General features: G+C 37.6%; 1 protein-coding gene across 2 annotated transcripts; it reads left to right on the top strand.

Annotated features, from left to right (window-relative positions):
* Positions 1–22,317: 22,317 nt before the first annotated feature.
* On the top strand, positions 22,318–26,043 carry LOC104243889 (WAT1-related protein At4g15540-like). Of its 2 annotated transcripts, none has more exons than XM_070160384.1 (7): positions 22,318–22,714; positions 22,908–22,970; positions 23,049–23,162; positions 23,300–23,540; positions 23,647–23,805; positions 24,705–24,853; positions 25,669–25,698. In XM_070160384.1, the coding sequence occupies exons 1-7, from the start codon at positions 22,542–22,544 to the stop codon at positions 25,685–25,687; spliced, it is 918 nt and encodes a 305-aa protein (XP_070016485.1). In that variant the 5' UTR covers positions 22,318–22,541; the 3' UTR covers positions 25,688–25,698. The 2 variants fall into 2 exon arrangements, with proteins under 2 accessions (XP_070016485.1, XP_009797459.1); XM_009799157.2 differs by having other exon boundaries at positions 22,320–22,714; positions 25,628–26,043.
* Positions 26,044–26,175: the final 132 nt, after the last annotated feature.

The raw sequence follows: 26,175 nt of genomic DNA on the forward strand, positions 1-26,175 counted from the left end.
AGCTTTATGTACATCTCGTGTATATATGTATATATGGTATGAGTAGGTCGTGGATCTGTTCCGATCACAGTATATCCACCATTAGAGGCTTGTAGACATATTTTGTCAGTTAGTGAAGTTTGTTGGGCTTGTACGCCTCTTATGTATTTTGTTGATTTGCCAGCTGTAGTAGTTATGATGGCCTTGTCGGCCCAGCATTATATTGATGTCTAGTCAGCATTCGCAATTGTCTTGAAATGTGGCCCATGACCAAAGTATGACATTATATGTTCAGAATCCCTTCGTTGCAAGTTAGTACACAAGGATAAGTGAGGCACCAGATGCTGGTCTCGCCCCCAGGGTCGGGGCGTGAGACTTGTTGTGGTCGTTATCATCTAGTTGGACAGGGTCGAGGTCCTCTATGGCTGACCCTGTAGCTTCTACAATTTTGGGGTCTCTGATGATGTCTTTTCCCTTATCGCCATCTGACCCCGACTTGGTTAATTGCTATGCCTCATCGGCCTTGCTTTTTAGTTATTGGGTGTATGTGCAGTCTTGGGCGATGCGATAGCATTCTCGGGTAGTGCTTTGCTCTTCTCGGATGTTGAATACTAACCGGGGGGGGGTGGGAAATTTGATGACTTGATATAAGCTGGAGGGGACGGCTTTCATGGCGTGTATCCAAGGTTAACCTATGATTGCATTTTACGCCGTATCCTGTTCCATGATGTGGAACGTGGTCTCCAAAGTGACACCGCCGGCTAGGACGGGTAGCATGATTTCTCCAGATGTCCGCTCAACTGCATTGTTAAAACTTGTTAGTGTGATGCAACGTGGCACTATCTTGTCCTCACGCTTAATTTGGGTGAGAACTCGAGTGTGGATGATGCATGCGCCGCTCCTGTCGTCGACCATAATACATTTTACATCGGTATCGAAAATGCGTAAAGTAATGACAAGAGCGTCATAGTGAGAAAGAACCAAATCGTGGGTATCTGACTTATCAAAGATGATACTTTCTACGAGTTGTCATACTATTCATGAGTGACAGAACGTTTGAGTTTATAGATAGTGGTGAACTTCACGGTGTTGATCGATGCATCATCACCTCCTCCTATGATCATTTGAATGGTTCGAGCTGGGGAAGGTGGTTTTGGAAGTCCCTGGTGTTGTTCACACCCTCAAGAGAAGTTGTCTCTCCCTCGATCACTTATTAGTTCTTTCAAGAGCCCTTGGTGAATCATGTTCACAAGCTCCTGTCTTAGGGCGATATAGTCCTCGGTTTTATAACCCTATTCCTCGTGGAATTCGCAGAGGGCATTTGACTTTCTGGTGCTTGGGTCAGATCTCATCTTCTGTGGCCACTTCATTTTTAGGCCGAGCTTCTCTAGTGCGTAGACTATTTCTGAGGGAGAAACACAAAAATTGCGAGTAGATAATAAAGGGGACATAACTCTCTCATTTTGGTGGATTCTCGTTCGTAGCCTGGATGGACCTTCATCGTGGCATGAAGGTGGCATAAGGGCGCCTCTAACGTAAGGCTGATGTCTCTCCCGACTAGGTTGGTATCCCACTAGATCTCTCATGTCGTCGTTTCTCCGATCCTTCCTGGACTCCATTTGAACTGAGGTCAATCCATTGAGATCGTCCTCGTCGGTTCTTACCTCGGCACAGTAGGCATTGTGTATCTCATCCCAAATGTTTGGGGATACTTCATGAGTCAGCTAATAATTTTTTGGTCGCCCTCAACCCGCTTCTGCTTAGCCCATTTTGGAAAGCAGCTACCGCCATTCCCTTAGTTACATTTGGAAGGGTCATTCTTACACGGTTGAACCGAACGACGAAATCCCTGAGTCCCTCGTCAGGCGATTGCTTAATGGTGAATATGTCGTTCACCCTCGCCTCTACTTTCTTAGCCCCGGAGTGGGCGGTGAAAAACTTATCTGCCATTTCCTCGAACATTTCTATGGAATGCGCGGTAACTACGAGTACCAAGGCAGTGCTCCTCCGGTTAGGGTTTCTCCAAACTTCTTCAGCAATATAGTATGATACTTGCTCTTTGGCGAGGTCGTTGCCTTTCACTGCAATGATATAGTGGGTCACATGATCCTCCGGGTCCATCGTGCCATCATATATTTTTAAGTACGACGGCATCTTGAAGGTTTTTGGTATGGCGTGTGGGGCAGCCTCATCGATATATAGCTGCTCAACAAACCGACCTGCGTCCCTCTTTTGTCTACCCTCTCTTGGTGCTCTTTCATTTGGTTGCGGAACATTTTGTTCTCGTTCTCCATATCCTCCATTTACTCAAAACAGTTGTGAGGGTGTCAATGCCTACATCACCAACATTGTGAATAATACCTGTCGTAGGGGGTGTGCTACTCGTCAGTTTCCGATGCAATGTCTTCCCTTGCCTCTTCTCTACTCGACCTCCGAGGGGGATTGTCGAGGAAGCCGATTAGCATGTTTGTCAACCATGCCTCAAGTGGCTTTTTCACTACTGGTGGTGCCTCTTCTGTCGTGGATATAGAGGCCCCCTTACCGTGCGAGGTCGTTATGCTTCCGTGAGGTGGAGGCGAGTTGTTTCGCTTGGGAGAGGTATTTGGTGTTATATATTCGCCCTCCGTTTCGTCCACTTCGTTGATGGTATGGAAAAGGTTAGTGGTGAGGTCGGCTATTGCCTTCGTCTTTCCCTCTCTGTTGCCTGCCATGTTAGATTTGTGCAAACAAGGAAGTATAGGTTTTTTGCAAAGTTTGTTTAGATCTAGAAGAAACTAAAGTTTTAACTAGAAAATTTTCCACAGAAGGTGCCAAATTATTTGGCCAAAAATTATTAAGCATTTTTATTAAACTCATTAAATAAGGAAATAATGGGTAAATCCTAGTTAAACATAATAAATCCTAGATCTAATATCGGTTATACAAATAAAGTTGAATCGCATTTGATCCACTTTAATTCAATGGGTATTAAATGACACAGTTACAAGTATGTGGCAGGGGTAATAATGAGCAATAAATATATTAAATGGCAATAAATGTAAATAGCGAGAATGATTTACCTAAATATTGATTGAGCTGGATGATTTTTCTCTCTGACAATGATGTAAGACAAACAAGCGTGGGAATATATAGGGCTTTCTCGGATCTGATGCGAGAAAGTCTGAGATGAAGAACAAATCAAATCTTATGGAAAGGAAATGTTTGTAATATACTTGAGAGTCAATTTTTCATTAAAGAACTTATCATATAGAATATTACATACCTCCTCCCTATCTCTCTATTCCCCTTTATTTGAGACATAACCCTTACCTAACTAAAAGTACAAGTGAAGGGAATATTCTGTGGAATATTCCCCTAAAATATCTTACTATTAAACTAACCGTCAGGGTCAATCTGAGTATTCGACCTCGACCCCAGCTACTCAGCTAGCCAATAGGTTCCTTTCATCTTGAGCACGACCTCGATCTAATCGGCTCTTAGCAGTCCTCTCTTGGACAAGATTCTCTTGGTCAGATTTTGACCTGTACAGTTAGATTCTAACATTTTCTCATAAGATTTTTAGTTTGCTCCAAAGAAATCTTTAGATCTTGATTCAAAATATCCATCAATTGCGAGAGAAACAAAAAAAAACATTTATTAAACAGTTAAATAATACATATGAAAATTTACTAAAAAGGATAACATGTGAAAATTTCACCAATTAGATTGAATCTTTAGGGAGCCCAAAAGAGTTCATACATTAAATGTAACAGAGGATTTTATCATAATCATGTATGGATCGTCGATTTCTTTCTCGTTGGTTAATGACTTCTCCGCCTTGGACTGCTCTAAGACTTTGATGAGACCCCAAATCCTTCATCTTGAGCTTGCTTGCATAAATTATAAGTAAGAAAAACGTTAGCTTAGTTTACAAATTGAGGTTAAACGAGCGACAAAGAAATTGGTCTCATTTGGAATATATAAAAATCCATTTGAAAGTTCATAATGAGATGAATGAAATGACTATAAAAATAAAAAAAATATAAAATTAAGTTTGTGTTTAGTGTTAACCTTGTCTATGTAAAAGATAAAGAAAGCTAACATTGTACTTTTTTCTAAACCTGTAACGACCCGACTGGTCATTTTGAGCAATTTCGTTCGGTTCGACAGTTTGAGGTCACGAGCAGTTTTATATTATGTATATCGACTTGCGTGCATGGTTGGATTCTATTTCCGGATGAATCGGAGTCGAATTGAAAGAAGAAATCTAGTTTTAGAAGCCTAAGAGGTAAGAGTTTGACCGAAATTTGATTTTTGAGTAAACGGCCTCGGAATGAGTTTTGGATGATGTCAATAGCTTCGTTGATGATTTTGGATTTAGGTGTGCGTTCGGATTTGAATTTGGAGGCCCGTAGGCGTAATATGAGGCATTTCGACAAAAGTTGAAAAGGTTGAAGTTTGGAAAATGGAGAGGTTTGATCCATAGTTGAATTTTGTGTTATCGAGGTTGAAATGCGATTCCTAAAGTTGGAATAGCTTCGTTATGGCATTTGGGACTTGCTTGCAAAATTTGGTGTCGTTTGGAATTGATTTGATATGGTTCAAACACTTGGTTACAATTCTAGAGGTTCTTGAAATTCATAGTGATTTTCATATGTTTGGGCATCTGATTCGTGGTTTTAGCATTGTTTGATGTTTTTTAAGAGTGGGCTAAGTTCGTGTGATGTTATGGGATGTGTTGGTATATTTGGTTGAGGTTCCGGGGGCCTCAGATGAGTTTCGGAGTGAGTTTTGAGCGAGTTCGGACATTTCGGCACACGGAAATTATTCCGGATTATGGGGGGCCACGGACAGCGGAAAATTGTCACCCCAGTGGCCAAAAGGACCGCTGTCAACGGTGATATTTCGCTGCAGCGGTGAAATTTCCTCTGTAGCGGAAAATAATCCGCGGCCGCGGTCATGAAGAATCCGCATGTTCGTTGGTCCGACTTCAGAAGCCTATATCATTTGATCTACAAGGAATTTTGAGATAATTCAAAAACAAAAATTGTAGCCCTTTGTGTCTAATTTCCAGAAAAGTAAAGAAATCATAATTTGGACATACCTATAGAAATTTATGGCCAAATTACCAAGGCCTGTCTGTGCAGCCATCAGAAGCGCGGATTGCGCTACTTTTTTCGCAACCGCGGAAGGAAGACCACTGCAGCGGTGATTTTCCGCGGTCAGCGGTGATAGAAATCCAGGAGGTGCCCTATAAATACGAGATTTAGGGTTTTATCTCATATTTTTACCTAGAGAGCTCGAATCTTGGCGATTTTTCAAAGGTTTTTCCAAAAAAATTATCGAGGTAAGTGATTCTAACTCGGATTTGGCTAAAATACATGAATCTATCATTGAATTCTAATTGGATTCATTATTTGTGATGGATTTGGAAAAAAAATTGTAAAGTCTTTCAAAAATGTAAAATGTTGATTTGAAGGACTAAATGGTATCGGAATTTGATAATTTTTGTATGGGTGAACTCGTAGCAGAATGGGTTGTTCAGTTTTTGTAAATTTTGTCAGGTTCGAGGCACGGGCCCGAGGAGTTGACTTTTGTTGATTTTTTTGCAAATTGAATAATAATCATAGTTTTGTTCATTGGAATTGTTTCTCTTGCATTATTTGATGTATTCAAGTCGTTTTTGGCTAGATTGAGCCGAACGTTGATGAGTTGGTAAAGAAAAAGCTAAATTGAATATTGAATTTGCCAGATTGAGGTAAGTATCTTGCCTAACATTGTGTGGGGGACTTCCCCTTAGGATTTGGTTCTTCTATGTTAATTGTAGTTCGTGCACGCGAGGTTACGAGTGTGTGCTCGGCCTTATTTGTGGAAAACTTGCCTTTAGGGTTCTTAGGCCTTTATGTTCATTAAGTGGGTAGTATTTTGATATGATTGGGTTTCGTATTGCTTGATTTACCTCTTTATGCTCCGTACGATGTTATTAACTTTCTTAAAACTCTGACTTGTTACTTGGCCCTTATTTGCCTTAATTGAAGTGATTGTCCTCCTTATTGTTTTGTTATTTCTAAATATTGAATTCCTATATGACCCCGTGCATATATGCTATGTGTCCAAATTGTTGTGGTTGCCAGTATAGTTATCGTGTGCCTTATATGTCTTGTTGTTTTGTAAAGGTTGTCGTGCTTCTTGGTTGTCCGTAATTCTCTTATTGTCGTGTATTGATGCTCTTGGTGGTAGAAATCCTTTTCATTGGGTTTTTGAATTGTTTTTGTTCTAGGTTTTAAACTATGTTTCGTTGTTGATGTTGAGGAGGAACAAGGGCTAGTTGGATCGGGTTGCACGCCGCAACAAGGAGTAATAAGGGTGGACAAGTGGGATCGGGTTGCGCGCTGCAACAGGAGGAATAAGGGTGATATATACTGAGGAGTAATAAGGTTGGACTGGAGGGATCGGGTTGCATGCTGCAACAAGGAGTAATAAGGGAGAATGATCATGTTGTTACTAATATGGTGATATAAATACTATTTACTCTTATTGTGATTGTTGAGGAGGAATAAGGGAGGAATAGTGGGATCGGGTTGCACGCCGCAATAAATGTATATACTATTTACTTTATTGTGATTGTTGAGGAGGAATAAGGGAGGATTGGTGAGATCGGGATGCACGCTACATCAATATATATTTATGCTTATGTATTACTCTACGACTATACAAGTTATCCGATGGTTTTACATTTCATTAGGATTTGGTTATAGCTAAATACTAAAGGGATCCTAGTTCATTTACTTAAAACTTGATAATTTATATTTTGGGTTTCACTGAGTCGTGAAGATCGGGTTATTGGCATTGAATTATTGACTTGTCGTGGTTTCCTAGAGTTCTTTCTCTGAAAAGTGTTATTCTAGTAAAATGATTTTTTAAAGTGAATTTACTACGTTGAAACATTTTTCTCCTGTTGTCACGACCTAAAATCCCAACCCGGTCGTGATGGCGCCTCTCGTGAGGACAAGGCCAGCCAATCAACAAAACAGTACATCTCTTTATAATTACTTAGCAGGAATAAGTCTAAATCATGGGCAATATAATCTTAAATGCGAAATAAACGTGATAGAACAAGGAAAACCCTCCCAACTCAGCCCGAAATCGGGGTGTCACAAGTCATGAGCTACTACAGAGTTTACTAATATTTTACAAAGTCTGGAATTATCATAAATAACAAAGATAAGGGAGAAAACGGGGCTGCGGACGTCAACAGCTACCTCGTTACTCCTAGTCATCGCCTGGTCTGGAAAGAATCAGCGCTCAGGAGCGAACTCAGCTCTGCCTGTATCTGCACACATTGTGCAGAGAGTAATGTGAGTACTCCGACCCAATGAGTAATAAAAATAAATAACGACTGAAAACATGAAATCTCATAACGGCACAATATAGCGCTATCCCAAGCAGTAAAATCAGTTATACAGTAAAATAGTGAGTATCAGATAATTCTTCTTTTAAAACAGTAAAGACAAATAATTTCCACAGTAAGGATAAATCAAAAGCTTGCCCCTCGGGCTCAATATGTAAATCTCAGTATAGTATCAGCCCCTCGGGCTCACTCCCAACTCACCAGCACACAACATCAGCCCCTCGGGCTCACTCCCAACTCACCACACACAAGCAACGGCCTCTCGGGCCCACTCCCAACTCACCTGGGTACCCTGCGCTCACTGGGGGTGTGTACAGACTCCGGAGGGGCTCCTACAGCCCAAGCGCAATATCAATAGGCCTGAAAGCCTTCACACATCACACACGAGGCCTGAAAGCCTCCTCATATAACACTCGAGGCCTGAAAGCCTCCTCACATCACTCAACATATCCTCACGTATGGCCCTCGGCCTCAATCAGTCCAGAAAATAATCATAAGCCTCTTGGGCATCAGTAAAACAATAGTGCTCAGCTCAACAGCATTATAAATATCATTAAATCTCGAGTTGAGTATAAATGTAGCTGAGTTCACAAAATAATATAATTCAATTGGACTGAGTTCAAATAATATTTCAATTCGTGAGGAAAATAGTGATGTAAATTCACAAAAGATTTCAGATAATTGGCACGAAGCCCAAATATGGCAATAAGCCCAATCATAGTGAAAAACAATAAATCTTTATCAATTACGCGGTAAAAATATCAACTGGGATGGACCAAGTCACAATCCCCAATAGTAAATGACCCCGCGCTCGTCATACAACGCGTGTCTCATCTCAACATAGCAGTATGTTGTGCAATCCGGGGTTTCAAACCCTCAGTGCATCATTTAAAATCATTACTCACCTCAAGACGGTCCAACGTCTACTCCGCTATGCCCTTGCCTCTCGAATTTACCTCTTCGCGCGTCGAATCTGGTCAAAACCACAACGAATACATTACAATAAGCTAAGGGAATATAACCCAATCGAAAAGACTCGAAAGAGATCGAAATTCACGAAATTCGCAAAACCCGAGCCCCGGGCCCACTTCTCAAAAATTACGAAAGTCACATCACCGGATTCCTCGTCTCGCCACGAGTCCGTACATATAAAATTTACCAAAATCGGAGTTCAAATGACCCCTCAAATCTTCAAATCTTATTTTCAAATCCCTAGGCCTAAATCTTCAATTTACTCCTCAAAAACATGTAATCTAGTCGGATTATTCGATGATAATTCAATATTATGGAGTAGAAATAATCACAAGTGACTTACCTCAAGATTTCCCAAGATTTCTTGCTAAAAATCGCCCAAAATTCGAGCTTGGAAGTCAAAAAAAATGACTATTCACGCGGGGGGCACTGTTCATGCACGTGAGGTCACTGTTCACTGTTCACCCGCGCGGTTACTGTTCACTGCTACAGAAAATACAGCAGCTTTTAAGAAATTTGCAGCACAACCATTTTTCACTAAAATGGCTCTAATTCCATCATACGAACTCGGAATTAGACGATTCTTGTTCCTATGAGTCACAAATAATACGAACACAACCCTTCAATCGAAACTCAATTCGGAGCTCGTTTTGCCCAGTTCAATACCCATTTCGCTCGTTAAACAATTAACTCACATTTCACGTCAAAAACCCAATCGCGACTTGATGAAATTAAACCAAAATTTCCAGATCAGTCCTATAATTCATGATTTAAATTCTGGAAGTCTCGAAATCAAATTTGGATCTCTAGAACTAAAAATGAACCTTTAGATCATTACATTTATGCTCAAAACGGCAAAAATCTTCCAAAAATGACACGTTGGGCATCCGAAACACACCCGAAGCCCCCGGGACCCCGACCAATAATACCAACCAGTCCCAAAATAGATTACGGACTTGCACGAGGCCTCAAATCACATCAAACAATGCTAAAATCATGAATCAACCTCCAATCCAAGTTTTATGAACTTTAGAATTTTCAACTTCTATTTCCGATGCCGAAACCTATCAAATCACGTCCAATTGACTTCAAATTTTGCACAAAAGTCCAAAATGACATAACGAAGCTACAGAAATTCTCAGAATTCCATTCCGACCGTCGGATCAAAATTTCATCTATCAACCGGAAATCGCCAAAATACTAACTTCGCCAAAATGAGCTAATTTCTTCACCGGACCTCCAAAATTAATTCCGATTGCGCTCTTGGGCCTTAAATCATCCCCCCGAAACTAACCGAATCATCGGAATTCAATTTCGAGCCCTCTAACTCACAAGTCAATGTTCGATTGACTTTTCCAAACTAATTCTTCCTTAAAGAGACTAATTGTCCCATTACATACCAAACTCGATCCGAATTGACTCAAATTCACCAAGTAGACATATTGAAACATGAATAAGCATTTAACGAGGAATACGGGACGAAAATATAGGAAACGACAGTTCGGGTCGTTACATTCTCCCCAACTAAAACAAACGCTCGTCCTCGAGCGTACCCAGAGTTGTCCTAGAAGCCAACCAAAAGCTGAATGACCTTATCAAGCATAAACCCGGAGATGATCCCACGTCACCCTATCTCACATGGGTCCGATAACGCGTTGTAACTAAGATCACACAATCTAGTCTAGCCCATAAATCATAGAACCACATTTCACCTTTTTGGAATCATACACAAGATCAGAACCTCACACCTACATTCAGAATAAGTTTGAACCAGCTGTAATAGACCATGCCTGCAACCTTAGGTGCAATTGTATGATATACCAATAACTCAAACAAATGCAGCAATAACTTCCATTCACAGCAGCTGCCCACAACAACCAAATACCGATAGAAATCTCTTATTAGCCAATGTCTCATTCCAACACTCTCATATACTGCCAATGATAATTGAAACACGCAATAAATCATAACCATTGCTCAGATCAACCATTCATGAGGCCATTTCTCCTCTAGCAATTATAGTAACAATTTTTATTTTTTATTTTTAAAAAATCGAACCTCGATATTTACCCATCAAACATGCTGAAATCAAATCCGTTCGTATTCATCAATGACCCTAATGATCACCTCGAATCCAACACACCACTCTGGTTATATGACACCTCAATACAGGCTTAAGCCACAACTTTCATAATATGCGCACCAATAAGAAATGGCCTGAACATACTCAAGTCATGAAAAATGACTCAAACGAAAGAGCCGTACCTCAAGCTCATCAGTACCATCAGCGGACCCAACAAGAACATGCCTCAATACTACCGAAATATCATTAGTTTAATAACATTACCTTTTTATGAGACATATATTCTCGTCAAGTCACTTTCAATTAACAATACTATTTCCCCAATCATCCGAAGATCATTCGCCCTAATCATCTGAAGCTTTTTTTTTCTAATCACCTAGAAGAAAATCGCTACACATCTCATGTTCTGCATGATGTACATAGGTATTGTTCTAACTCTTACAATATTGACATGACGAGGTATGCATAAATTCATGACCACTGTCGAGACAACAATTCGTTGGTTCTATACTCCTAGCAAGAACTATCACCTCATTTTGAGCAAAATCATGGTCTTAGCTCCTTAATTTACTTCATATACTCAGATTGCACTAATCTCAAATTGTACGAACTGCTCAGGCAATAAGCCACCCCAGACATAATCAAAAGTCGCATATGATGCCTCAATATGCCAATAAGCTACCAATTTGAACGCGGTACAAAAGGAAAACAAACTCTGGAAGGAATTACCAATCTCACACACTAATACAGACTTTCCTTAGAAAACAGGAAGCAAGGCATAAAAATAGCATTTAGAAAACTATACTCAACATCACACTGTTGCAGCGTGCAACCCGATCCAGATAACATACCCATGGCGGTGTGCCACCCGATCCACACATAGATCTCACATAAGGAGATGCACATCGAGCCAAATTTTCTCATTACAAAAAAATACCGAGTATCGGTCGTAAGCATGCTAAGTGCATAATAATATCTCTGAGGGACATATAGCGTTATAAGCTACAAAACTCAAGCACAACTGAGGTGCGATGTACAATCTGAATTTCAAGAGCCAAGATGCTCATATAACGTCATTCCTACACAGATTCTCAACACATAGCAATTTCTCAAGTCGTCTCACAACTCACACGACGCAATGTATCACTACGCGAAATATCTGACAATGAAACATCAACCTAACTACTCCTCCATGAGGACCGCGTTACTAAAATGCACACATTTGGCCTGATATAGAGCCATTATTCACATTAAATCTATCCATCGACTTCAAGCCGATTCTGATCACACTGAACTAGTCTGATAACCTTTCAAAGGTCCATAATAACTCCCATTTTTCTCATAACACACAAGAACAACCATCACAATCGGGGTAATCCTCCCCAGTTCACAACCCAATATGCCAAGTGCCCTCCAGGCATGAATCTTTAATTTAACGACACCATCACAAACTTCATACTTGGTTTACATCTTTAATCAATCAAGTGATCACATGGCACACTTATATAATCTTCCCGTGGGACACACTCCCACAACCTACCACAACAATATCTGGAGCATACCTCCAAACCATCGATCGCACTAACGCTGAAGAACGATCAAGAGTCATTAACCGGGACGCAAAACCCTTTTTACAAAACACCAATCTTAAGTGACGCTGAAGACAATTCCAACTTACCGTAAACATCGAAACTTATCTCCTGCTCATCCGAGCTCATGACATCTTGTCAAAACTTTTCCTTCACTCGTGCCATTCTCGGCCTAATTTCCACAACCAGAACTGATTCACCAGCATGCATCAAATCGGAACTAACATAGTACATAACCGTACAATCCGCTAACCAATAGCAAGCTCCCCAACTTGGCTCGAAGTCATAGATCACAACATATATACTCTATTGCTACCGTAATACCATGGTGAGATTAAACTCACTCATTCATAAGCTTGTGGAAACACGAATCATCGGAAATTTTAACTCTTCTGCAATTTTTGCATTCACTCACACAATAGTTAAGCCCACTCTTTTGGCAACAATTTTTTTTTACTAAGTCCTAAATTTTTCAAAAATTTCGGCAGAGTTTTCTTTGTAATTGGGCCTATCCACCTACCAGAGAATCACCAAAATCATCCTAACAACACGTCCACAACTTGACAAAGCATCACAATGTATATCAACAACATTAATCTCAATATTACATGTATTATATTATCAAAATTGATACATGGACATGCGTTGCACCTATTTGAATCATAACACATAGAAAATACCTTTCAATCCTCCATTATTGGGCTATTCAACCGAGTAAGAACATATTCTTTCTTTAATGTTTTCGACCCTCAAGGTGGTCTCCTTGACTCAACGATTTCGTCATAATACATTTACAGAAGCGATCTCAGCTCCCAGACTTATCTAACTAGTATGACAAATAGATTCCCCTCATAAGCCAATTACCCACTAGCTTTACCTTTAGTTAATATTTTTTGTATACCTTCCACTGCCATACACATTACACAATCACTTAATCTTCCTGAGTCTAAACTCATACTGTAACATGAAATTTACTTCACTCCAAATAGGAGACATAAAAAGATTCTTCACGCACCCATAACTTGGGACTACACATCCTATCACAATGGAAATCATACACTCAATAGTTCATCTATCATCCAGTAGACCTTCCTCGTCACTTCCAAGTCATATAGATACATCTCGCAGTACTATCATACTCCTCATGTAGCTATCCAGCCATGATTGCCACTAATAGGAACAATACCGAACAAAAAGGTTCAAAACACTTGCTCGCACAATCAGCAGCTCAGTGCTCAAGCCATAGGCAGGATCCGGCCTCAAGTCCTCCAGACTAGCCTAACATCAAACTCACCGAGATCACGTCTCGCCCTTCTATCGGGGAATTACAAGCCATCAAGGTAAATCGAATATTGAGTGCTCGTTCGCGCATACGAACATGTGGAAGGAATCGTAAGAGTTACTTTTCAAGCTGAATCAAGGACGCACGATAAGAATTCAAGAATGTGAAGTTTTCCAAAAGGTTCTGCAACCTCTCGAGGATAAATACAGACGTCTCTGTATCGATCCGTAAGACTCTACTAAACCGGCTCATGAATCGCGAGACCAATTAACCTAGGCTCTGATACCAACTTGTCACGACCCAAAATCCCAATCCGGTCGTGATGGCGCCTCTCGTGAGGACAAGGCCAGTCAATCAACAAAACAGTACATCTCTTTATAATTACTTAGCAGGAATAAGTCTAAATCATGGGCAATATAATCTTAAATGCAAAATAAACATGATAGAACAAGGAAAACCCTCCCAACTCAGCCCGAAATCGGGGTGTCACAAGTCATGAGCTATATATTATACTATACTATATATATCGAATATACCTTGTATACTATGCACTTTGTATATATATACTAGTATACTATATATATATATATATATATATATATATATATATATATATATATATATATATATATACTATATACTATACTATACTATACTATATATATCGAATATATCTTGTATACTATGCACTTAGTATATATATAACCTTTAACCCTTAACAGGTTACCAGAAACCTTTTTAGCAGCTCTTAGAGATGCTAGAAAATCTGAAACCTTTTTAGCAGCTCTTAGAGATGCTAGAAAATCTGAATTTCAGACAGTCTCTAATGGGTTCAAGTGAATCTACTGTGGCCTATGGTCTAGTATATTTTAATACTCAACCCAATTTGCAACTTTCTCTTTCAGATGTTAATATTCTTGATGCCTTAACTTTAAATGTGAAAACGCATGGTTATAATTATGCGCCTGGTTCTGAACTTATATGTTTATCTTATAGGATATATTTCAAATTATTGTCCACTTTGAATCATCGATGTAAGTTATACGATACATCAGATCAGATCATATTGGTAGAAACCAATTTTGCAAGGTCTAAGGTCACCACTAGGAGACCTATTAGGTGGGAAGAAATTAATTTCCCAACAACTTGGATGTTAAATTCGGTTATATCCCCAAGTCAGATTACTAATGACTTGTCAAATACTGATTGTTCGCATGTTACTTAAAATCCGGATGGTACGATTTGTATTCAATTTGATGATAAGTCTACTGTTTATAATAGACATTCGTTTTCTAATACACTTAGTATATATAATACACTATATATATATATATATATATATATATATATATATATATATATATATATATATATATATACACACACACAAACATATCGCAAAAAAAAGTAATTTAATTTTTTTTTTTAGAAATAACGACCAACTTTGGTCGCTATTTTGGTCAAACAGTAAAAAATAATAGCGACCAACGTCGGTCGCTATTTTGGTCAAACAGTCAAAATTTAATTAGTTACCAAAATAGCGACCAACGCTGGTCGCTTTTTCTAATTCCAGAGTCAAAATCGGGTTTCCCCCTCCCATTCTCTTATTTTCTTCCCAAAATTTCTTCAAACTCTCTCTCAACACATTCCCCTCCTCTTCTCTATTTTCCTCACACAAATCAATCCCCTCATCCCTTGCCACCACTGTGACCGCACGCCACCACGCCGGAGCCGCTGCTAAATCTGTCGCCGGAGCCGCTATCCGCCTCTAGCACTGTCTGCCGGAGCCATTGCAGCACCACCACTTCCTTTTAATCCTCCTTTTAATCTAACAAGGTTAGTAATCTATCTTATTAGCTTTTTAATTTTTAATTTTTGCTATATAATTTTATGTATTTTTTTAGAGTTTTTGTCCATTTAGTATTAGGGTTTTTTGTGTGAACTATATTAGATTTATGAACTTACGGTAGAAATTATGAACTTTTAGTTATTGTATTAATTTATATTGAGTTTAATTGTGAAAAGAAACAATTCATACATTGGTAATACCTAAATAAGAGTACTTGTAAATACATTGTCTTAGAAGAGGAGCAAGATCTGTTTATTCATTTGTTTTCATATATGTTGGTTTCATGCTTTAAACTATGCGTTATACATTTATAAGATAAAAAAAACATTGAGGGCTGCTATAGATTCTAATCCAATGAAGAAAGAAAAAGAATTAAAGGGAGGAGTTTATTAATGTATAAATTATGAACTTAAGGTCATATTGGACTTTTAGGATATGAATTGGACTTTTAGTTAACTAAAAAAAGATTAGGATATGAATTAACTAAATTAATATGTTCTTGTTTTATTTGTATAGATGGAACATCGCACTTGGATGTACAATAGGAATTATCCTAATGGCAGGGATTGCGGGAGGATTTTGTAGAAAGGGTGGATGACTTTATTAGACATGCAATGTCACTTCCACCATACCTAAGTGAAGGAGTAATTAGGTGCCCTTATGTTAGGTGCGACTATATGAAGTTTAGAAAACCGGCCAAAGTTAAGCATCATCTTTATAGGAAGGGGTTTATAGCAAATTACTTTGTGTGGACTAATCATGGAGAGATCGATGGTAGCCATGGGATATTTCATAACATGGTTGTGGGTGAAATTAGTAGGTCAGTGGAGAATATAAATCGTGATTCTAGAATTCGTGATATGGCTGCGGATGCTTTTGGGATGCACTTAGGGGGTGAGCCCCATGAAAATGTTGAACAAACTCCTAATGATGGCGCAAAACATTTTTATGAACAGTTAGAAGAAGCTAGTCATCTACTACGTAATGGAAGTTCACACTCTGAGCTATCTGTTGCAGTTAAATTATTAAGTATCAAATCTGATTGGAATATTTCTCAAGCAGCCATGGACTCTTTCATTGACCTTATGAGTGAACTAGTTGACTCTAATATCAAATTACCTAGTGATTTCTATAAGGCAAAGAAATTAGTTTCTAAGTTAGGACTTTCGTCAATGAGAATTGATTGTTGTGAAGATGGTTGCATGTTATATTGTAAAGATGATGCAAATTTAAGCAGTTGTAAATTTTGCAAAAATTCTCATTTCAAGAGGCTTTCCAGTGGGAATATGGTCTCTATCAAGGCGATGCATTATTTACCTCTTATACCTAGGTTAAAGAGGTTACATGTGTCGATGAGTTCTACTCCTCATATGAGATGGCACTTTGAAAATAGAAGACCACCTGGTGTTATGTGACATCCTTCAGATGGAGAAGCTTGGAAGCACTTTGATAGGACATATCCATATTTTGCTAGTGAACCAAGGAACATTCGGTTAGGACTGTGTGCGGATGGCTTCATGCCTTTTTCTATATCTGTGACACCGTATTCATGTTGGCCTATCTTTCTTACACCTTATAATCTACCACCCGAGTTGTGCATGACTATTCCATATATATTCTTAAATTGTATTATCCCCGGTCCACGTAATCCAAAAGTTTGATAGATGTATATTTGCAATCTTTGATTGATGAGCGGAAACAATTGTGGTACGATGGTATTGAAACATATGACATATCAACCAAGCAGAATTTCAATTTGCGTGCTAATTTAATGTGGACAATTAACGATTTTCCTACGTATGAAATATTGTCTGGGTGGATGACTGCTGGGAAGCTAGCTTGTCCTTACTGCATGGAAAATAGTAAAGCGTTCACTTTGAAACATGGCCGAAAGCAATCATGATTTGATTGTCATCGTCAATTCTTGCCTCCTGATCATGAGTTTAGAAGGATGAAAATTGCATTAAAAAAGAATAAAATGGAATATGATTCTCTACCTCTGATACTTTCAGGTGAGGAAATTTGGGAGAGGGTCCAGAACTTCAGTAAAGTTACTGAAGCTCCACCTTATAGATTCCCCGGATACAATGTTACTTATAATTGGACGAAACAAAGTATATTTGGGAGTTGCCTTATTGGAAGTATAATCTTCTCCGTCAAAACCTTGATGTCATGCATATTGAGAAGAATTATTTTGACAATTTGTTCAACACAGTGATGGATGTTAAAGGCAAGACAAAGGATAACCCGAATGCTAGAATGGACTTACAAGAATATTGCAGGCGGCCTGAATTATATTTGCAGACAGCAAACAATGGTAAGATATTCAAGCCTAAAGCAAGTTACACATTCATTTTGGAGGAAAGACGACAAATTTGTGATTGGGTAACAAAATTGAAGATGTCTGAGGGTTATGCGTCGAATCTTAGGAGAAAGGTTGATATGGAGGTAGGGAAGTTGAGCCATTGGAAAAGTCATGACTGTCATGTTTTCATGGAGACCTTAGTGCCTGTTTCATTTTGTGGTTTGCCTAAAAGAATCTGGAAACCCATCACAGAGATTAGTTTGTTTTTCAAAGACTTGTGTTCTTCCATATTAAGGGAAGAAAACCTACTCCGGATGGATCAGAACATTTGTGTAACTTCTAGTAAGATGGAAAGATATTTCCATATGGGTTTTTTGATGTGATGGAACACCTTCCAATCCACCTTGTACATGAGGCACGACTTGGAGGGCCTGTTCAATGCAGCAGGATGTATCTCTCTGAGAGGTAATATTATAAGTTTGATGTAATTTTCTGTTTTATTTGAATGTTCTTGGCTAACCTGAAATTATGTAGGACAATTAGCAAATGCAAACAATTTGTTAAACAGAGGAATACGATTGAAGGATCTATATGAGAAGCTTATCTTGCAAAGGAAACTGCTCAATTTTGTTCTTATTATTTTGAGAGTGATATGCCATGTGCTAAGAATAGGCCCAATAGGCACACGGTCGAATGTGTGAATGATCCATTATATCCGCCTATGTCCATATTCAATCAACCAGGCCGACGTTTTAAGGATGTTAGAAAGAGAAGTTTGAGTGATATGGAGTACAAGTCAGCTACACTTCATGTGTTGCTAAATTTTCCCGAAGTTGTACCATTTCTTAAGTAAGTATTGATTTAGTAGTTATCAAAATATAAAATTTGTTATGATTACATCTCAATACAACTACTAAAAATATTTGATATGTCATAGTCAATTTGTGGGTCAATTTGGCCATGATGCTGTATATACGACATTTAATACGTGGTTCAAACAATTTGTAAGTTTATCCTTAAAATATTCTAACACTATGTAGGTAAACAATATGTGGAAGTTATGCTAACTTATGAATTTTTTTAACAATATGTAGGTAAATGATCCAAATAATGGTGTAAATTAATTTTGAAAGATATATCTTGGGGACCTGGGCTTGAGGTCACAACAATGTCTAAGTACGTTGTGAATGGTTATAAGTTTCATACAGAGGATTGCTCTAAAACAACAACAGTGAGGTGTGGGTTCAAGGTGGTGATGACAACCAAGTTGGAGATATTGATTATTATGGTATGCTCAAAGAAATAATAGAACTAGAATATACAGGTTGGCCATTTAAGAAATTGATACTCTTTAGATACAAATGGTTTGACCCAAATCCAACAAGAGGTACAAGAGTACACAATCAATACAACATAATTGAGGTTAATCATACGAGGGAGTATGATCGCTATGATCCTTTCATAATTGCACATAATGTTAGGCAAGTGTATTATGCTTCTTATCCATTGCGGCGGAATAAGTCCGATTGGTGGTTCGTAATCAAAACTAAGCATGTAGGTAGGGTGGAAGTCGAGAATATGTTAGATGTTGCATATCAAAACGATATCTCCAGTGTTCACCAAATAGTGGACGAACTTTTAAAAAATGATTTGGAACATCCTGAACACATATTGGAAGAAGTTGATATAAATGAAGTAAGAATTATAGAAAACGAGGAAGAAGAATCAACTGATGAAGCTCAAACTAATGAGGAAGAAGAATTCTCTGACGAGGAACAATACGTTGATGAACTTTAAAAAGTTGGTTTCTTTAATAACTCTCGTTTATAGCTAGTTTCTTTATATGTTTCAATCTAAATATGTATTATATTATGCAGATGACAGGCAAGGGTCGAGGTAAGAATGACCCTACTGGTTCTCGGGGTCGAGAAAAGGCTAGGAAACCAAAGAAGAGGGTAGAAGATAATACTCAATTTTTTCCATCCTCTTCAGAGGTGCCTATGCCTATGCCTATGTCTTTGCCTCCACCCCAGGGCTATTCTGAGCTGCCACAGCATCACAAGCCCTACACATTCGTGCAGACACCAGGTCTTTCGTCACTGGTCCATAGGACTATACGTTCGACATACAGTCCATATGCCTTATGACCACGTAGATCACAGCCATATGTATCGCATGGATCACATCGATCCATGTCACATCCACATGGATCACAACCATCAGTGTTACAGCCACTCGGGTCACAACAATAGTATCACACCCACTTGCGGTCCATCCAGCTATGTCGCAGTCACAAGGATCACAACCATCTTTATCAGGGACTCCATCTATTTCAGGACTTCGCCTGCGAGATACTAGCTCTGACCCCCTACACCTTGCACACATGCCTCTGATATACATGCCTCAGACGGTGATGTTGATGATGACGAGCAGGTGCATTATGATCAATATGGCAGGATCATCATAGTCCCTAAGGGTGATGGGTAAGAGTTATTTGTTATTGTTACGTTTATTGTTTTGTACAGTTTTTACTAAGATAGTAATGTGTTTTTTTAATTAAATTGCAGGTTCATCCCGAGTAATATTACTACGAGGATAATCACCAAAGCAACCAAAAAGCTTTATGATGGCCCTTATGCGACTTGGAGTGAATTCCCATTCTCTCTGAAGGAGCAAATTTTCAATCAATTTAAGGTATAAATGTTCTTTTAAGCAGTATACTTATTTATATTTATGATATTTCCATATAATATTTAACTTTTAAAATACAGAGTAAGTGTGTATGGGAACATCGCTATAGCGCGGAAGTAGATGCAAATTTTCATCTCAAAGCTCGCAAGCGGTTGTCGCATACTTTCTCCAAAGCTAGAAAGTTGAATCAGAAGCCTGACTGGTTGTTTTAGAATTTATGGGAGGATTTGCAAAGGCAATTGCTTACCGCAAAGTTCTTAGAGAAGAGCGAAAAAGGAAAGAAAGCTCGCACATCTGAAAAGGGAGGATCCTTGCACACTGGAGGTGCGATCAGCATAGGGACAATAAAAAGAAGAATGATACGCAATTGCTTAATTTATTTTAATTTTCAAAGTATATCTATTTTGTTTATTAACTAAAATTTATGAGTTTTCAGGAAAAGAAGTTGGGGAGTCCGATGAACCAAGATAAGCTATTCAAGGAGACTCATATTGTAAAGAAGAAGAAAGAGACGGATCAAGAAAGGTGGGTCGAGGGCCGAGCCTCGACTGTACATGTAAGTTTTCACTTTTCATTAAGTATTTTGATTTACTTTTTATATAAATTTTGAAATACTAATTCAATGTAATTTTTCTTATAGGTTCGCTTTACAGCTGAAGTGGAGGAATTCATATGCAGTCAGCCACCTAATGAGTCGGGCGAGTCAATCTAACCTTCGGATGAAGATGCTAAAAGAATGTGGACGGAGGCTGCAAGCAGTCCAAAATGAGGGAAGGTATACGGGCTTCCTACTAAGAAATTCAATCGCTATAAGTGTGGAATGTAGCAAATAGGGACTTCCTCGCAAGCCGAACAACTTGATGGGGAGAGCCTCTCCGCTATGCGGGAGACTGTGACAAAGCTCACATCCGAGCTAAAAGCGGGAGAGAAAAGCTTAGAGATGCTCAGTACATTGGCATGCAAGCTCAGTGTCAGGGCATGCAAGAGCAACTCAAATCTCTCATAGCTTCTAGAGGTTTTGCGATTCCCTGGTATCGCGTGTCATCGCCAGAGGCTCGTCTTCCCCGTGCTCGTTCTTTCCGCCCTCCCCGTGATCGTTCTTCCCGTCCTCGATAAGTAGACCCTTCTGGATACCATCTTGGTGATGAAAGTTCATCAGACGGTGATGATAATGATGTACAAAACACTCATTGACTTTTATAGACTTTGAACTAGACAAATAGAATTGGTTTTCGAATGGGCTTGTAATAAGAGTTAACTTAGTTTGGTTAGCTTAATGTGTTAGTTCTATTGAACTTTATACTTTAATGGTTTTAATGTTGTTGTTAATGTTGTTGTTGTTGGTTTTGTTGTTGTTGTTGCTTGTAATATGGATTTGGTATGCTGACAGGTGGTGTAGCTGCCAAAACAGGCATTTTCTGCGAAAATTATACCTAGAAAAGCGACCAACTTTGGCCGCTTGTTGGTCGCTTTCCTATTTTAAAAAATTATTTTTTGGGAAATAGCAACCAAGGTTGGTCACTAATTAACCCAGATTTCTCAAAAAGCGACCAACTTTGGTCGCTATTCTATTAAAAAAAAATAATATCTGGAAAATAACAACCAATTTTGGTCTCTTATGTTTAAAAAATAATTAAATTCTTGAAATTAGCGACCAATTTTGGTCGCTTATGTTTAAAAAAAATTAAAAAAATTAATAAAAAAGCGACCAACTTTAGTCACCATTTTTCAGATTTTAAAATATAATATTTGGTTTACAGACCAAAGTTGGTCGCTATATTTTGATTAATAATAAATAAATAAATAACGTAATTTAAATATAGATACCAACTTTGGTCGCTAAATTTATATTATTAAAATATTAAATCGACCAAAGTTGGTCGGTATATTGTTTACCCGAAATATTTGGTTATTTTACCTTAGAGACCAAAGTTAGCGACCAACTTTAGTCCTTAAGGTAAAAGGACCAACAAAATAGCGACCAGACTTGTTTGGACACTTTTTGATCGCTTTTTGATCTGTAAGCTATCAATTTTGGTCACTTTTTGTGGTCACTTTTTTCCGGGTCTGTAGTAGTGATATAAGGAAGTAAACAAGAGACTTCGTTTTCAAATCCTGAAGAGCATCGTTAAACTTAATTGAAGCTGACAAAAACAAAACAAATTAAAATACACAAAAAAGGACAACAACAAAAACTGTGATATTCCTTGTTTAGAATTTCAACCTCACTCTTTGATTCCTTCAAGAAAAACCCATTGGTCCAAGCCAACTGACCCTTAAATATATATATGTGAAATATCGGAAGAAACATGTTTGTTGGAGTTTCATTTGATTTTTAGTTGCTTTATTTCTCTTTCGAAAGAAAACAAAAGGAGAGAGTGAGAGTGAGAGGTGAAAGAAGATGGAAAGTGCAGTTCCATTGATGGCAATGGTAGTTCAGCAGTTAGCACAAGTTGGATCTATGGTGGCAGCAAAAGTGGCTATGTCAACTGGGATGACTCCTTTCACTTTTACTTTCTACTCAAGTGCCTTTTCAACTCTCATTCTTATTCCACTTTCCTTCCTCCTCCATAGGTATCTTTTCTCTACATAATTTCATTTCCTCTGCTTACATTACTTGTTGTATCGTGACAAATGGGTTACACTATATGCTATGTTTTGAAGTAATAGTTTGATGAATCATTTCGAGTTCAATTAATTTTTGCGGGAAATGAACTTCTTGTTTCATACTCTTTTTTATTTATTTGTTCTTTTTGTGTATATGCAGATCAGCTCTTCCACCTCTTTGGCCAACTTTTCTCTATGGATTTTTCTTGCTTGGCCTAATGGGGTATGTAAATTTGTGCCTCATTTCAACAAATCTATTACTATAGAGAAGAAATGGCTAATTAATGGTGCAATATTGTAGTTTCTTGATGCAAGTTGTTGGAATTCTTGGACTTCAATATTCCTCTCCATTACTTTCCACAGCAATATTGCAACTAATTCCAGGGTTCACCTTCATTCTTGCCGTCATTCTCAGGTTTAAAACTCACCTTTCCTTTAAACCATTTAATTACAATGTTTCTATTCTATTAAACTTGTCCAAATTCTATATAAATATTCAAATTTTGTAATGCTCTTCACAATCTTTATTTTTTTATTTTTTTATTTTTTAAGGATGGAAAACTTTGACTACAAGAGTTTGAACACAGTGGCTAAATCTGTTGGGACCTTGGTATCAATAATAGGTGCACTTGTTGCAACTCTATATAAAGGTCCTCAAGTTTTTGGAAACCATTTGAATTCAATATTAACAGCTCCTTCTCATTTTCTACTCAACCAATCTTCTGCCTGGGTAATTGGAGGTTTGCTTATGATGATTACCTCTCTAATTGCTTCAGTATTTATCATTTCACAGGTAATTAATTAATATTGCTAAGAAATATGCTTTCCCTAATAGACTTTGATAATAAAATAAAGTGAAATGATCAATTTTTCCTTTGTTTCATGTTTTGCAATTGCAGGCATTTGTCCTTAAGAAATACCCGACAGAGCTGATTGTAATGCTGTTTTATAGCAGCTGTACGACAATTTTGTGTGCTGCTTTCTCTTTAATTACTGAAAGAGACTTGAATGCTTGGAGCTTAAGCCCTCAGCGCAGATTAAAGGCTCTCATATACTCGGTAATTAAGTAGATACATATGTTCCTTGATGCATCAATCAATATGTACATTTACCACCATATCGAACCTTGTGAATTGCGTGAAAGTAAAATACATCAAACTTAGAGGGTCAAAGAGTTTTAGGACCCGTTTGGCCATAGATTTTGCCAAAATAAATTTGGGTTTTATTGGCAAACACATGTTTGGATATAGATTTTACCTATATTTTGACAAAATTCCAAATCCAAAAAATAGCTGGTTTTGGGCCAAAATGTCACTATTACATTTTTAAAAAATTGTCCCAAACTTTTGTATTTTATAAAAGAACCAACTATTTTTTATTTTGTAACAATGTTACTTCATCTTCCCGTTCATCTGATAATGTATCATGTAGATCATTATAAAAATGAGAATGTTGTACCAAATTTATTTATGTTCAGGACTATGATTTGGGATAATATAATAAATATTATTGATAATGGTACTATTGGGTATTTGTGATAGTTTTTAGAACTTGTAGGTATAAGTCATGTTTCATGTTTTTCCAAAATAAATTTGGGAAATATGTTTTGAAAACTAATGCCCAAACATTTTCATCTTCAAAGTAAACTTCACCCAAATTAGATTTTTCAAAACAAATTTGGGAATCTATGACCAAAAACTACCTTAGTAAACATTTTTTGAGGGAAAAAAAAGTGAATGAATTTACCCCCAAATATGAATATTTATTTCATCACTTGTTTCAAGATGTGTTATGAACTATTGATCGGCATGTTAATTTATTATTGACTTGCCTAACGGTAACATTATGTCAATCACTGCCCATAGTGGGAATTGAGTCGTGACCCCAGGCCCCAAATACTCCCATCACTAGGGATAGATTTTTTTAAAAAAAATCTTTTCATTTTTGGCAAGTGCAGGGTTTCTTTGGAAATGTATTCCAAGTGAGTATAGGCTCATGGTGTGTGAGGAAAAGAGGACCTCTCTTTGTTGTCATGTTCCATCCAATAGGTATTGTGATTGCAATGGCTGCCAGCATATTCTTGGGTGAAACTATCCATATTGGAAGGTAAATCAGACATCATTTAAGGCTTCTTTCCCTTCTCCTATTTTTGTGGTCATTTGTGAGTTTTTGTTTTCTCGATAACGAGCGAAGTTAAGGATAAATTCCACATATGATTGCTGAATTTTATCTATAATTACAGTAAAGTCATTTTATTACACTAAAGTAATTATAATATTTTTATTATAACATTGAAGTCCGGAATTTTCACATTGAAGTAACAGAAATTTTTTACACTAAAATAGTAAAGCCACAAAACTTTATCCACTCCAACAATATAGTCATCTAGATATGTTTTGTCATTATAGTAGGGAAATATCTAGTAACCTTACTGTAATATTGGATAAAATTTAATTACTCTAACGTAACAAAAAATAGTACTATCTAACTTTTCTATTATAGTGGGTAAAGTTCAGTTTATTATTATAGTGAGTAACATTCAACTGCTTTTAATGTGATATAAAATAGTGTTGATAACTTTATTGTCGTTATTGTCGTATCAATAAAGTTTAGTAACCTATAGAATTAATCCGCAAAATCAAAAGCACATTCAAGATTTTAAACAAGTCAGTGTTATATTACATACTTCTATGTGACAATTAGTGTACATTTAGTGTAAATTTGTACTAGTATTTTAAAAAATTTCAACTCCCAAAAATGTGATTGTGCTTCCACTTGCTGTTGCAAAGACAAATCTTCCCCTGATTGAACTAATTACTGTAATTGTTAAGCTTTAATGAAATAAAAATCAATGACCATCTTGTTCATTGTTTAATGTAGTTTGTTGGGATCAATCATCATTCTACTTGGGTTTTACTCAGTGATATGGGGAAAAGCTAAAGAATGGAAAATGGGAGAGAACAATGGATGGAAGAGCCTGGAATCAAACAGCAACAACGTGCCTTTACTACAAAACAAAGTTGATGATCTATCCATGATACAAAACCATTGAAGACTCGCACTTTGTTAGTGGGCCTAATGGAAGATGGAAACAAATTCATAAATAACCATTCTTCGTCATTTTGTAATTGAAAAATAACCATGGTTAAATTTTACTAGTGAAATTCTAGAACATTCTCATAGAATTTTTACTTTTGAAATTCGAACCTTCATGTTAGTAGTTATTTTTCGATTGCATGGCTGCAAAGTGGCTAGTCCATACTATTACTATAAATATTTTTGGGATATTGTGATTCCATCGTGGATCTCGTGAACAATAGCGTTGAATGTGTTCATTCTAATTAAACACTCTTTCAATTGGAACTTTTACCTATATATGGAAATCAATAAACCTAAATATTACTATTAGGGAGGTTTCCATTTAATCA

The sequence above is a fragment of the Nicotiana sylvestris genome, chromosome 10, assembly GCF_000393655.2.
Source record: "Nicotiana sylvestris chromosome 10, ASM39365v2, whole genome shotgun sequence".
NCBI lineage: Eukaryota > Viridiplantae > Streptophyta > Magnoliopsida > Solanales > Solanaceae > Nicotiana > Nicotiana sylvestris.